Here is a 16,233-nt window from a genome sequence, read left to right as displayed (position 1 = left end):
AATTTACAATCTATAATTTATGATCTATAATCTATAACATCTATAATCCATAATCTATAATTTATAACAATAGATATGGGCCTCTGTAGAAAGAATTTGGAAGGACCAATATTCACTCTCAATAATTTACTAAAAAAAATAAATTTTGAAACCTTTTTTCTTTCTATAGTCAAATTAAGATTCAATGAGATTTTCCTATTATATGAAGAGATTAATAAAATGAATTTGAACATGTATTTTGACACATAGGTAAGTCATAATGTATTTTTTAATTTTTTAATATGAAAATTTATTATCATCACTTTTTCATAATATTACTTATATTTACTAGGAAGGTGACTTTGAAAAGTTATGGAGCATTTGGAAGGATCAATATTCACTTTCAACAATTTGCCGAATTGACAACAAGGTTAAATTTAATTTAAATGTGACATCTTCATATTTTTTTGTTATTTATTTAATTTTAAATTTCTTTATTACAAATTCATCGTTTTAAAAGTATATTCTATTGGATGAAATTCTACGATAATAGTAGATAAAACTCAACTTTAGAAAATGGTGAAAAAATAATTATTCTCAAAAATTAGAAAGGTAATATAATAATATAGTTATAAAAATAAATCCTTATATGTGTCAATTTGATATATATAAAAATATAATTATAACATTTCTTCATTTAAATCAATTCTAACTCCTGTTTATTAACAATATTATAACACTTGAAAATGTAAGATTGAGTAATATTTGTCGTATTAACAACTTTCATGCAAAACAAAATATCTCCATTTTTGAGGTTGATGTTATTTTTTTCATAAACTATAAATAATTTCATGAAATGTTAAATATCTCATATTGATACATGAAATTGTATTATTTATTTTTATAGTTTTTAAAGTCAAAGAAATTATGGATGAGGATGACGTATTCTATAAAGAATTGAGATTAATTATTGAAAGGTATGAGACTATTCAATTTAATTATTATTTAATTCTTATATATGTTGTCTCCTATGTTAATGCTAACTAAAAATAATAACAAAATGATATTTATTTTCTTTCATAAATTGCAGGAAAGCTAAAATCGTCCTGATGTAGAATCATTATTTTGTCTTCCTATTAATAAAATTTTATAAATATTATTACATCACTAGCAGGAAAAAGGTACTCCGTGCCTGTATTATATTTAAAAAAAATAAAAAAAAATGAAAAGTTACTCATAAAAAATAGTTATAAAAAAATAAATAAAGAATAAAATGATTCATGTAAAAATGAAAATCTAAAATATTTATTGTAAAAATGATTTATTAGTTTCAAATTCTTAAATTTAATTAAAAAATATTTTTAATTTTTTTTAAAATAAAAAGGTATAATAATTCAAAAAATAGAAATCAAGTGAAAAAGATATCTCTTTCCTGTATTAGAATAGACCTTTATACATTAGTATAGGTAAATAGGTAAATATATGTATGCTAAGTAGACGAAGCAATCATAAATATGCACCCTTAATTGTGTAATATGTTTTGCTCATTAAAATCACCTTTGGGACTCTTGAATAGAGAGTGAAACGAGAAGAAAAAGGACAAGATCATTCCAGTTTTGGGTTAAAAGAAGAAAAAATTAAAGAGAAGTGAAAGAGTGAAGACAGAAAAGATAAAAGAAAAAATGGATTGTTAGGAGTTAGGAATGAAATAAGAGTTTGTGAAAACGGAAAAAAGAAAGAGTGGTCTGGGAATCCGTTAACAAGCAAAACTGTAAAGCAGTTTCTGACGAAGCGAAACGGAACAAATATGGCTTTTTGAAATTTGAAATTGGAACAAGATGAACATGGGAATGGATCCCACTCTCTCTCTTCCACGTCACCCGTTACGGTTGCGCTCCATCACCAAATTTTGAGTTTTGAGATAGCGTTTTTCCCGCTCCCCGTCCCAGGACACGTGTCGAAACAAGAGAGCCTTATAAATATCCTCGTCAAAGAAACGCGTTTCATATGACTGGGTTCAAACATAAAATAAAACGTAGCAACAGCAGTTACAAAGCAACCAAGCAGTTCAGACTTCAGAAGAGGAGACGATGGAAGAGCCCGTGAAGGAACAGGCCCTCTCTTCTGGTACTCAATCTCTTTCTTTACTTTTGATGCAGACTGAAAATTTGTTTATTTAATTGGGTGGTCCTCTTTCAGGTAACTCTGCCAGACCCAATCTTCAGAGGTACGCGCTTCGTTCCTCCTCTAAAGTTAAGGACAACAAGCCAGACGCACCCCTCTCCTCTGACTCCAAAAGGTACTTTCTCACTTCTTCATTTCCTCAATGTTATCACTCAGATTTCCGGATTTCAATGGTGGTTTGTATTTATTGTTGAATTTTTATCTTACTATTTTGGATTTTTATAAATCGATGTCGTCATTTCCTGCACCAATAATTAAAAATAAAAAACCACCACCACCAAGGCACCAACAACAAAAGTTTCTTCTTTACACGCTTTTATTAGTGCGCATTGGTTTATGCTGATAGTATATTTCTTAAGTGCCTAAAATTTAAGGGTTTTTACAGGACTGACTTTTGAACGAAATGATTAGTTTAACATACGTTTTTTCCCCGAAGAAGTTGCAAATTTTGTATATTGCGGAAGTCCAGGCCTTAACATTCTCTATTTTGAAGGTTGATGTTCCACTGCTTTATCTAGCACGTGTTTGGGAAATGGGACCAAAAGATTGTTAGAATTTCGAAGGCTAATCTATATAGTATATATATATTATATAAAGGAAAGAAAAAAAAAACAGTTTCGTTTCGGGATCTGCGATATTCTACTAAATACTAATTCTAATGGCTATGTCGATATCTCTGGGTAGCTACTTCTGAGTTCTGACACGAGTTACAGTACTTTTTAATTGCTTCGCTGTTTGCACTGTCTCCTCCCAAGGCAACATGAAATAACTGGCTTTTGTGTGTATGTGTGAGATCTGTGAAATCTGTGTATAACTGTATATTAAAAAACTCATTCATTTTCAGAGGGTTGAATACTCCACGTGTGAGCAAAAGTGTAGTTGGTCTTGATTTCTCTGGCAAGGACAAGTCTACTAGTGCTAAGCCACCAAGAAGGCTTTCCATTCCTGTCAAAAAAGCATCTGCAACTCCTAATTCAAAGTCTGTTTGCAACATTACCCCAATCTCAGAGGCTAGAGCAATGAGGTCTGGTAATCAAAGTAGAAGCCAAACACCTGCTTCTGAGTTTTCTAGAACATCGGGAAGAAAGAAGTTCAATCTCATATCTTCTTCTTCATATTGGCTAAAGCAGATTATGCTCTCTGAGTCTGCTTCCATGCACACAATTTCACTTGGATTATTCAAACTTGCTTTGGAGGCAACATGTGAGGTAACACCAAAATCAATAGGCATTACAAGACTCGTATCAGTCCTTTTCAGCACGTTTTAATTGTCTTTATATGTTATATAGATGCACTTGACTGCTGCCATATTATCTCTATGGATTGCATTTTTGGCCATTAATTGAACACTTTTCCTTTCGTGATTCTTTTGTTCAATGTCAACCAAAGCCGTTCCAGAAGATGGAAGATGAGCTAAAATCATATGTTAAGCGACATGAGCTCGCTGAGCTTGGAGAACCAGTGAAAGAACTGTTTCAAAGCTATGGTATTGCAGAATATATAGAGCAGGCCCAAATGTCTGAAAGCATTTCACTGCCACAAGTGTCTGAGAGCATTTCACAGATGCCAGAGGAGGGAGCTCGATCCTCTGATGATGAAGTACACTGCTGTTCTTCATCCGTTATGGACACTGCAAAACCGAAACCCGAAATCATGGACACTGAATCCACTCAACTTACTCCTGTTACAACAGAGTCAACCAAGAAGGAAACTAGCCAAAAGAATAACCCCGGATCCAGGTTGAGAGAAAATCTCAAAAAGAACTCTGCAAGTTCAAAATCTGCTTCTGAAAGTGGGAGTTGTAGGTTGGTTAAAAAGCCACAGAAGCCAACTAAGCAGCAAAGCAATAAGGAAAAGAGTGAGGTCAAGAAACAAGGAAAGAAGTCCGATGTTATAAAAGGCAAGAAGTGCATTATCAATATTTCTCTTTTGACACTGAATCATATTTTTTGTTCAACTAGTCTAACAACGGTTAATGATTATTTTCCTTCACAGTTCCAACCAGCCCTTCACTTGCTGAAGACAATGCACAGGGAAACAAAGAAAATATGGTAAGTCACTGTGAACTATGAAGTTTGATTTTTACAACGTTGTGAAAAATGATATATGGCTAACTGCTGCCATATTGCTTCTGCCATGTAGGACGTTCAGACCACCGATGAGATCAGTTTGACAGAAGTCGCGTAAACTGATCAGCTTGCAGATGTGAATTTTTTTTTTTATTCTCAAACTTTGTCTACAGTGTTTTATGTGTGTGCAGTTTGCCTCTCTACAGGAAGACAGATGAAAATTGTTTGATCGGCTGGCAATAGGCATATTTTGTGCTTGTGTTCTTATGTGTAATTGTGAATCAAACCAAACTGTATTGAATATTCCGGTTTGTCTAGTCTATAGGTGCTTTTAGAATATATTATATGCTATAAGACGAATAGATTTCTGACATAATATGCATCCATGTTCATAAGTTTGTTATTTCTCAAGTATTTATCCAGATTTTCATTTTTTTGTTAAACATATATGTTGAATGATGTTTAAATTGGAACATGGCATCATATATGCTATATCATTAATAACGTTGTCCAAATTGAGAATATTTTAATCTGAACTTGGGGTTCATTTTTTTTTTTTTTTTTAACTAACATCTTTAGATGAAAATTCGTGTTTACTTTTTTGACTCCTTGAGAGTTGAGACAAACCTTGTAAAATCAAGAAAATATTTAACTTTCAGTTATAAAAGGAAAGACATATTTTAATTTTTAATATCTCACGGTGCTAACTCCTTCAATATCGTCTTTAAATTGGCATCTTTAATCATTAAAAAGTATAAATTAGATTAAAAAAGGTACAAATATAAATTGATGTTTTCAAAATTACATCTATTTTTTATAGGTTACAATTTTTTTTTAAAAAAAATAGATCATCTATCTGTAAAAAAAAATCTAATCGGTGACAACCAATTGTGAAATGTTAAATAAGATACTAATAATGAACTTCTCATTATTTTATAATTTTTTGAATGAATTTGAATGATAGTAATTACAATTACAATCAAAATAGAGTTTTTTTTTAATGTATTATCAGTGTAATTTTTCTCTCACTATTACATGTTAGACATGTGTTGTAATTATTATTATAAAAATGAATAAGTTTCCATATATTACAATTTATTAAATAACAAGGTAAAAATATTTTATATTTTTATAACAGCAAGCATTCAACTGCAGATTAAAAATATTTTATATTGTCAAATACATTTTTAATTGTATTCAACCACTAGTGACAATTGATACCTTTAGATCAAAAAAATTGGTCAAACAATTAAGGGTATGTTTAATTTAAGAAAACGTTTCCTATTTTTTTTTTCTATTTTAATTTTCTTATATATATTTTCAAATTTATAGATTTAGAAAATGTTTGCTGAGTTCTTGTTTTTTGTTTTTCAGAAAATAGATACATTGAAAATGTGTTAGGTATTAACCATTTAAAAAAATGATAAAATTTACAAATAAATTTCGAATAATAAAAATGTGTATCTTCATTAATGCACACTTTACATGTAAATAAATCTACAATATATAATATAATATAATATGATATAATTTCAAAGGAAAGTTTTTATTGATTAATCCAGAGGAAACATGGCTGTAGAGAAGGAAGATTCATATTTTTCATCCCAACTGGAAGTTAACGGAGCAGTTACAATCATATCAGCTAGATTTCTGTTCTCTCTTTGCTATCTGAATTCCATGGCTGCTTTCATTTCCACAATGTTTCATTCTACTCTCTCGCAGTCATTAGACCTCGCTGCAACAAAAATGGTGTCCATCTCGTAGTTGACTAGTTGGCACTTGGCAGTGGAATAGGTTGGGTGATTAGAGACGGGGCTAGGTCAGGTTCTAAAGGTGCGAGAGGAAGAAAATGATGAAAGACACTGTAATTATAATTACATTCAGTGTCACCCCGTTTTAGTCTCGTATATTTTCTTAATAAAATAGAAAAACTTTTTTTTGTTTCAGTTTTCAGCTTCATTTTGAAATTATTTCTAAAGAAAACATTTTTAAAAAAATCAAATAAAATTTTATTACTATTTTTTATTTTCAAAGTGAAAACAAAAAAAATGGACATAAATAAACCCCAAAGTTTCATTGACAACTATTGCATATTTGATTCCTAAAGAACTTTTAACAACACACTCATTCAAACACATTATTACTGTTATAATTTGTTGACAACTAAAAGACATGAAGAAAAACTCATCAACTAGCAAGACTCAAAAATAAATATAGTTAAAAGATGTGACCAAAAGACTATTAAAGAGTGTGTTTTAACATTTCTTTTATGCCTATTGACCCTCGTAATCTTCGACTATCAAATTAAATATTTATATAAAACTTCAATATATTTTCCTAATATTTCTAGTATTGACCTCCAATTGATATTAAAGTTTCACTTCAACAACCGATCTTATTTTTTAAATCAAACTTTCCTTGTAGTTTGAAATAAAATTCCAATTTTAAGTAGAAAATAATATAAAAACTGCCAAATTTTATCCTTCAATTAAGGCTGTGATTGAAAACTAGAGCACGGACCCACAGGCACCCCTCTAACGTGATAAAACTATAGTAGACAACTTCAGTTCCATAATAGTTATGTAAATTATTCCCCCATATGTCTAGACTATGCTTTCTCCTGTAATATGCCGCTACTAAACCCATATTTATCATGTTATACCTATCTATATAAAATTAAATCATACGTAGAAAGAAAAAGATATTCTGGCAAACATTAGCGCACTCTGTCGAGAGCATCATAGTATGATCAAATCAATCACCTGATTCATAGGCAGAAACGTCAACTTCACGGTCACAAGGTTGAAACCACGATCCATCTAGATGCAATGTGACAAGGAAAACAGAGAAATTGAAGCTAGTTTAATAATATCCTGTGATCACAATTCATAACCAATTCAGAAAACTACAACTTATACATTGAACCGTCCCAATATGATGCAAATCGACAGAGAATTCTATAATACATGAACTGACATGGACAATGCAAAAACTACAATGAATTAAAGATGTGATGATCCTAACATTCAAAACAGGAAGAAATACGACATAAATTCGGTGAGTTGGCACGATGTTTCTTATAGGCAGCAGTGACACCTAATTCATGCCTTCAAAGGCACGCAAGCATATGAAGATGAGCTTAGTCAGCTGTCCAACTTTGCTCCACAATTTCTCTCACTCTCCGATTGTACTCGCGCTTGTTCTCACTAAACATTCGAGCTGCTTCTGAGTTTGCAGGAGAATTTGGGTTGGGATCACAAAGCAATGACTGCAACAGCAATAATTACCTTTTAGAAAATACTATTAACATGCTGACTACTATATAGCATTAGCAGGGGTAAATAATTAAGAAAAAAAATCTATTGAGTTTTCTATTTAATAATAGGAAAAACTGTTCCTCCTGAAGCTTTCAAAAACAATATTGGGATGTCAAAGTAGAATCATGAAGATAGTAATGTACTCATGTAATATTATTTCTCATTCTCAACCACACTGGGCTCCGAGATATTACAAGAACCTTGAGTCAATGGGAACAGATTATTAAAAAAATAAAAAATAATAATTATATTATAAAGACATAAATATTACATAAAAAAGAGAAAACACTCATTAATAATGAAAAGTGAGCTAAAAAGAGACAAAAATATAAGAAAGAAACTAGTTAATAAAAGATAAAATTAACAAAAATTGAAAATTAAGGGTAGTGGGTTCAAATTATAAATTTTGGGGGACAAAAAATCCATAATTCAAGACACATACATGCATTATTCTTAAAGTCAGGAGGTGAAGATGCACATCCTCAAGTGTACATAGGTCCACCACTGACAGCCAGGTTATATCAGAGTGGCAAACAATAATGTTCCAACATTATCCCACCCACAGTATGTGCGGCAGAATCTTGCAACATGGGCATACTGACACTATGGAAGCTAGAAAGATTGAAATGAATGCTATTAGAGAATGAAATCTGAACAGAAAAAGGAGAGGAATCTCCATGTGCTTTCCAATCACAAAGGGTTGCCCCTTTCACAACTGAGCTAAAGCTCTGTTTTATCAGACTATTGTTTAAGCTAACCGCCCTACTAATCATGTTACTAACTCTAGCTACTTTGCCTAATTTTTTAATTCTAACTACATGGGACTACTGGGCATTATTATTCCTCTTATGAGCCCTATCATGATCCTAGCACAGGGAAACATTGGAGCATGGTGCTTATCAAAGATATTTAATATGCTAGATTCAAAACGAATAAAAATACAAGTAAACAACTGATACATGTGCCAATGATGGTCCTGTAGCATAATGGCAGTAGCACACAATTTTCCAGGAAGATCCTCATAACAGGTTCAATTCTCACTGTCCAACAACTTCCAATACTCACGTTTAGCCCATTTATCACATCCCCTTACCATATCTTAGGATCTCCCTCTTAACAAAAATGGACAGTTGGACACCACCCCACCCTCCCAAAAAATGAGGAAAAGAAATATAACAAGCTTCTATCTTACATGTTTGATTCTGCAAGTTTTATTAGCAAAAGAATCCATCAAGTCTACAAATAGGAGGATCCAAAATCATTCTGAAGCTACAATATGCATGAAAAGGGGGAAAAAAGTGGAAATACATCATATTTGAACAACAATGCAGTCTCTTAGCAGGTCAGACATAAAAAAACTCTTGCAAGCTCCTTATCCCCACAAACAAAGAAGCTAAGAAAACAAGCCTGTTCCATTAAAGGAGTTACAAATTTCAAGGCTTAATTCTGGAATTACACTGCTTCAACTGTCAGTCAATGAGATCAAATGTTTATCTGGGATATGAAAAGACTGGCAGACAATATAAGAATCATTAAAAAATGAGAAAGCTAAGTTAACATTACAAGCAAATTAAGACATGAATCAGCAAACAGAAAGGGATACTTAACACCGAAAGGTAATGCATTCAAGTAGATAATTCTGCAATAGACAAAAATGCACAAGTAATTTGAAAAGACACAGGATCTTGCATTAATTTGAGCAAAATGTTGGCATAGCCATGCATAGGTTTAGGTAAACAAAACCAAACCTCAAGTGTAGAATTAATTATGTAAATGTGTTTGGTATCTTCTTAGTAATAATTAAAAATGAAATGAACAGAAATATGGAATTGTTGACTATATTATACAAGATAATACCTGGATAGAAGTGAGTATAGCAGCTACATCATATATAGGACTCCACTGATTTTGTAATATGTCCAAACAAATACTTCCATCCGCATAAACTTCCCAGAGTAGAAAAATGACATTAGTAACTCGATAGGTAAATTATGGATAAGAAGATTAATCTTTTCAGCCTAAACTTACTGTTTGGATGAAACATTCGGGAGACAAATCGTACAGTTGGTGGCTTGTTTGGATAATCCTCAGAAAATTGGAGAGTCAACTTAAACGTGCCTGGATAACTCAAATTATGTAGACATTATTGTGATAATGTTAAGAGAAGAAAAATATGACTTCCAAGTATATACATAAAATTTATCTGACTCAATTTTCATTTAACTTTTCCAAACTATAATAGAGCTTCATAAAGAAAAAAATTTAGTTTAATAGAATAACAAAATATGTCTCTCTCTTTTAAACATAGAAGCAATCTCTAACCAAAACATAACAACAACAAAAGTCTTATTCAACTAGGTTATCATCTCTAACAAAAACATAAGAAACTATAATAGACAGAATTAGAATTAATATCACCATATCAGAAATCAAATAGAAAATAATGATGACAGCAACAACAGCCAAGTCTTTACCCATTATAAACCAAAAACAAAAGAGAGAAGTAAAACAAGATACCATCAAACCACCAAACAACATTTCCATGCCAGTTCTAAAAAATCTCAATTTTAAGATAATAGAGCTTCCCAAAATCTAAGGGTGGGCATGGATTGGATTTTTTCAAATTCAAATAAATAGATTGGATTTTTTTTCTTCCAATAAATGGATTGGATTTAAAATTTGAGAGGAGGAGAAGTTAGAGCATGCACACACAATGTCGATGACAAGCCAGGAGTGACACACGCATGAGGTCAACAAATTTAGCAAAACGCCCCAGACATGGCGTCACTATAGCGGCTGCTTCAGCCACTATTGACAACATAGTAAACCATAAAACGGTATTAAAATTGATTCATGGTTCACAACCAATTTTAAACCCTAAACTGTTTTTAAAACCAGTTAGCCAATTTCAAGCATAAAACTTATTAAATAATGATAAAATAACTGAAATATCAGGAAAAATAACTATTTCTTTAGTTTGCTTGTGCAGCTGTGCATTAATAACAAATACAGCAACTGAACACGTATCACAATTCAAACAATGCAGCTTTAAAATAAAATATTAAAATAAACAGGAACGGATCAGAGGAGTAATGCAAATCTGTCTACACGCAGAAGTAGATTGGTAGTTACCAGGAAGATATAAATTTAGATTTGGATTTTAATCTGTAAAATCCATGTGCCAAAGGGGTGAATTCGGGTCCATGAAAAAAAAAAAAACTACAAAGCAAGCTCATCTAATATAACAGAGTCATTAGAATTGCATGTAATGTACAAGATGGAAAATAACATAGTTGACACATGTATCAAATTGTTTCAAGATAGAAGCCATGGTAAAAGGACAGACTCACCTCCATCCCATGGAGTATCATCAGGACTGCAATCCAAAGCAGACAAGAAAGCAGAAATTGCTTATCCATCCATACTTAAACAAAGCGGGAAGAGAATGAAATAAAACAAAGTGACTATATCATACAAGTAAACAGAACAATTCATCTCTATCCAATTACAATTCAACTCACCCAAATATTACAGCATTCCACAGCATTATGTTGTTATCCTGGGGAGCGCCACTGATTCCCGCAGGTGGGTCTTGTTGCAGCCTCTTGAAATCTCTCATGAGCCTCTTCCTAGCAGGAGTCGACATTGCTGCCACCTAGAAAATCTAACAGCTACACAGAAAATAAAAATTACTTCAATTTTCTTTCAACAACAAAAAAAGGTAAACTATGAGCATAAGAGACATAATCAACAAGCCAATTCAGATTCCAACATAGACCATACACGTGGAAAATGAGGGGTAACACTAAGAACAAGTTTGAAGATATAATTCGAGAGTTTAACTCGCAAAATTTTCACAATCATCCCAAGAGCAACAATCTCACGCCAGAGAAACAAAAAAAAAAAAAAGCAATTAAATTTCGCGCTAATCTCATACTACAGCTTCATCGGTAACACAAACACAAACCCCAGAATTAAAAAACGGTAGGAATTTCTAAGGAACATTAAATAAGGGGTCTTTGACGTAGATCCACCCTCTGCACCAATCATCCACCGTTCGGGTCATAAAAAAAATGCAAATTCGAACATACAAGACAACAAAATTAACATATAATAATAACTTAAGAAAAAGCAATTTGATTGAAAATGGAGAAGAAATTCAGATACCGGTTATGTGTGTGAGTCGGAATGAGGGTTTGTGGGTGAGGGATCGTAATCAGTGGCGGCAGAGAAAAGGTTATTGCTTCGATCTTACGATATTCATTCTCAGAGTTTAGAAGCGTGCTGTGATTGTATTGGGGTCTAATCAACCTTCCCACACACCCCTTTTAAAATATCACATATATATTTTTTTTTTGTCGTTTTATGAGGTTTCTGTAAATCATCATTCATCAACTGGTAATAAAATTATAATTACTTAATCTATGTTTTCATTTCAAAAAGAAAAATACTCCTCATTTTGGCATTATTAGATTTAATATCAGTGATTAATATAAAATTATGATTTAAATATATTAAAATATTTGTAATCAAATATTTATTAATGTCTAATTTATTATAATAATTCATATTAAAAAGTTTTTTTATATATTATGTATATTTTTTTTATCAAAATTATCAATTATTTTAACGAATTTGAGATTTAAAATAAAATATATTAAATATTTTAATTTATTTAAGTAAATTATTAAACATTTACTTGTAGATTATATTTTTAAGATAGTTTGATGATATAATTTATAATTAAGTATGCGTGCCAAAATAGACATAATATTTTTAGTTTTTTTTTTCAATTTTGTCTAAGTTTCAATATTATTTTGCTAATAATCCTTTTGGTTATGCTATTAGTTAATTATTTATTTAAACAATATCATCATTTACACATGATTGTTATTTTATCACCTATTGTTTTAAATGAATATTAGTTTGATACCCTTGTCTATATTAATATATGTTTTCCTTCTTACAATCCTAATATTTTCCATCATTAACTTTTATAATTTTTTTTATTAAAAATATATGATAAATAATTTACTTTAACAACCCAAAATAGGTTTCTAGTCATATTAACACAACATTTAGTTAAGTATCATTTTTTTCTCATTTTCATAACAACTTTGCATGATATATTGATGACATAAAAACTCAATTAAGTCTAATGAATCCATTTTTTTTTTCTTTAGGATCATCTCACCTCACTCATTATACACGTAATGATGTAAAGCATTAAAGAATAGAAGAGAAAATATGACGAATAAGATTAAGGACATGTTTGAATTTACATTGAAAAACTATAAAATGGATATTTACGTATTTCAATGCTCCAATGACAAAAATAATTATATTTACGGATTAAATAAAACTTGGATTACGTTGAACCCAATATTTTTCCAAACACAATAAGATTCTCTCACACACTAAATAACACCTAAGCATTATTATGAATGCATTCTTCACCCTTCGCTTGTCCATTGTCTAGCATTTAACTTTTTTCTTCTTGGAGACCATTTTCATTACTATTCATTGGATAAAATGATCACTTGGCGATGTTTTGCATAAATCCTGAGTTTCATAGAGGGGTTTTACAAGGTATAAGGAAACACTACAATAAAATAGATTTTTAGTGGTATTTAATATAATTTTTAGTGGCAATAAAAATTGTTATAAAATTTTTTACCGGTAGTTATTTTACATGCTAGTAAAGACCTTTATAATAGTCAGGAAAAATGTATAACTTTTTGTGTCATTTGTTATTGGCATTTAAAATTGTTGCTAAAAGTTTAAGAAAAGATTTATAATACTGTTTATTTCTAGTCGATTGTAAGATGAGTAAAAATACTCTTTAGTTACTTTATTTCTAATTGATGTGGGACTTAGAAGATGAATATTATCTTCTAAGTATATATTCTTTAATTTTTTTAGTTATCTTATATCCTAAATACCAACTTAGAATAGTAAGTTATAGGTCTAACTCAATCTTATAAAACATATTTGTAAGGTGAGAGTTATCATTCACTTATATACTCTTTAATTATTTTATTTCTAGTCGATGTGAGACTTAAGTTTTTTCTAACAATAATTGTCGCTAATAGTAAATTTTGATGTGATGTAAATACATTTTTAGTGACCATTATATAATAGTCATTAATATTTTTATTAAATAATAAAATAGAGACAATTAATTTATTGTCATTAAATAATTGTCGATAATACTAAATTTTGTTGTAGTGAAGTGTTTATGTTTTTGATTATTAATGTTTTAGACAATTGGGAGACCATAATGATGCAAATTTCTCAACCCTCACAATTGTACAAAATCACAACTCTCACTAAGTGAGAATACAATCCAAATAGGTTGAGGATTTGCATTACGGTGCGTGAGATTGGGTAAGTGATAGCAAGGAAGGTTACTTTGAAGTTGTGGTAAAGGACGAAGCACAGACTCAATTATTAGATTGAGATAACCTTGACTTGAGCTCGAGAGAGTAACTACATGTGTGGGTTTGTGAGGCTTCATCGAGGAAAAATTCAAAACAAGTTTAAGCTTTGTGGCATGGGTTGTGTGGTATTGGCTAATAACTAGTAAGTCCTATATATAATCTTCCAAATCAAGAGTAATATCAAGTAAGAAATAAGTGCAATGTGAATTTTAGTTAACGATAGAAAAATATGTTTCTATAGTACCATCGAATATTGATGAGTGTCATAAATACATTGGTCAAGAATGATATGGTTGAGATGTGGGAGTATTTGTGTGTCTAATCCTTGTTCATATAACTTGTACTACAAGAAAAATGACACTATAGGTATTTTGTTTTACACATATTATGATTATGGATAAATTTAAGAATTACTTTTACTTACAAATATTTAGTGTAGGTAAAACTCAAATATTTATACTTATAGTTATTTGTTATAGTAAAACCTAAATTTTTTTTGTTATACAACTCATATAATGAAAGAATAGATTGTTTGTTCGTAAATGTAAATTAGACATTTACCTGTAAATTTTTAACTTTTAATGACAATTGTTGTTTACCACTGCAATTCAATTTTCTTGTAGTGTTAGATGCATGTCATTAAAGAAACTGTAATTTAATGTTAATAATCTCATGTTCAGTCTAAAGACAATCTTAAACTTTCAAGATTTTAAAGTTTTAATGATAACAAATATAAATATTTTTTAAGAAAAAAGTTTTCTGAACAAACAATAAGACGAATAGTTATTTAGATATTAAGTCTAACAGATAAAATACTTCATCTGTAAGACATTTATTTTGAATTCATAACATTTATGATGATTGATAACAAAATCAATCTTTGTTCACATAATACCTTTAACTGATCAAAGTGAAAAAACTTATTCGATACTTGTAAATGAAAGGAACAAAAGACATATTTTGCGGCAGAAAAGAACATGCATATCCCATAAATAGTGAAAATCCTTAGAAAAAGTCGCTTTGACCTGACACATGCATGCCTCCACTTGTTTAGTACCTAAAAGGTGATAAGTAACTTCCTTGATTAGATAAGAAGTGATAATTTGATGAAACACATTTAATGCACCAATAAACATTTATCTCTATAAGGAAGGAAGATGAATACAGATGAATCAAGCCTGTGAGAGATGCTCAAAGTTTGCAACAACATCTTCAAGAAACACCTATATAAAGAAGTCTTATATTGTAGAAAAAATAGAGAGAACCATAAAAATAAACACATTGTAGCATTACATTCGTTCTTTTTGTTAATAAGTTTTGTACTTACTTGGTTGTATCACATTTTGATAGTAAGACGAAATAACATTATTATCTTATCCAGCTTTAACTTAGTGTTATTACTTTGAGCTTGGAGAGACTTGATCGTAAAATAATACTTGATTGTTTAGGTCCTGAAGAGGCTTGATTATAAAAGAATACTTGGTTGTTTGAAGCCTAGAGAAGCTTTGCGTTCAAGGAATACTTGGGTAATTGTTTGAAGAAATGAATCAAAGAATACTTACATTGAATCAAAAGTGACTTGTGAAAGAATACTTGTATCTTCGTAAAAGACAGTGAAACTTGATTGATTTGATCAAGAACTAAACATAGTTTCAGTAGTTGAGATGATTAGTATGAAAATACTTTATGTTATTCTTTCTTATATCTTCGTCTGTACTTATAAAGTTAAGATACTATTTTGTTGTTCGAAAAACTATGAGTTTTTGATTGACATTATTCAACCTCTCTTATGGTGTCTCTCTTTTCTCCTCATCTCATTTTTATTTTTATTTTCTCCAAGTTGTCCTTCATTGAGACATGATATTAAGAATAATAAAATTTTCAAAATAAAATCTCTCAACAAAGTGAAATGTATTTTTAGATACATGATATTAAGAATAAAAATATTAAAAATAAAATTTCAACGGAGTGAAATGTATTTTTAGAAATGATATCATTAAAAAGAATAAAATCAATTAAAATTTGCTTATATTTTATTTCATTACACATAATCCTTTTGTTGTTTATATTTCAATACGGAGGAAGTGTTATGAGTGATTTTGTAAGTTACTCGAAAAATATATGTTGAGGGAAATTGAAATGTCAATAATCAAAGATTTTGAAAGGGAATCTATCAGAGATCAAGCATGGATTAAAGTGGTAAAATTATATATCAAAGACAATCTTTCAATTAGATCGAAATAG

General features: G+C 30.3%; 2 protein-coding genes across 2 annotated transcripts; one reads left to right on the top strand and one right to left on the bottom strand.

Moving 5' to 3' along the window:
• The first annotated feature begins 1,948 nt into the window (after nt 1-1,948).
• Nucleotides 1,949-4,675, top strand: LOC109808627 (uncharacterized). Its single transcript, XM_020371683.3, has 6 exons — nt 1,949-2,106; nt 2,179-2,278; nt 3,008-3,371; nt 3,553-4,063; nt 4,159-4,214; nt 4,306-4,675. The coding sequence occupies exons 1-6, from the start codon at nt 2,070-2,072 to the stop codon at nt 4,348-4,350; spliced, it is 1,113 nt and encodes a 370-aa protein (XP_020227272.2). The 5' UTR covers nt 1,949-2,069; the 3' UTR covers nt 4,351-4,675.
• A 2,388-nt stretch (nt 4,676-7,063) lies between these two features.
• Nucleotides 7,064-11,877, bottom strand: LOC109808081 (ubiquitin-conjugating enzyme E2 2). The gene is made up of 6 exons (XM_020370908.3): nt 11,717-11,877; nt 11,071-11,220; nt 10,900-10,925; nt 9,578-9,667; nt 9,407-9,495; nt 7,064-7,500 (listed from the first exon to the last, which is right to left on the bottom strand). The coding sequence occupies exons 2-6, from the start codon at nt 11,193-11,195 to the stop codon at nt 7,372-7,374; spliced, it is 459 nt and encodes a 152-aa protein (XP_020226497.1). The 5' UTR covers nt 11,196-11,220; nt 11,717-11,877; the 3' UTR covers nt 7,064-7,371.
• Between the last annotated feature and the right edge of the window lie 4,356 nt (nt 11,878-16,233).

This window comes from Cajanus cajan, chromosome 5 (assembly GCF_000230855.2).
Source record: "Cajanus cajan strain Asha chromosome 5, NIPB_CcT2T_4, whole genome shotgun sequence".
In the NCBI taxonomy this organism is placed as follows: domain Eukaryota; kingdom Viridiplantae; phylum Streptophyta; class Magnoliopsida; order Fabales; family Fabaceae; genus Cajanus; species Cajanus cajan.
Note: the sequence above shows the minus strand (reverse complement) of the source record. Positions and strands in the feature narration are given on the sequence as shown.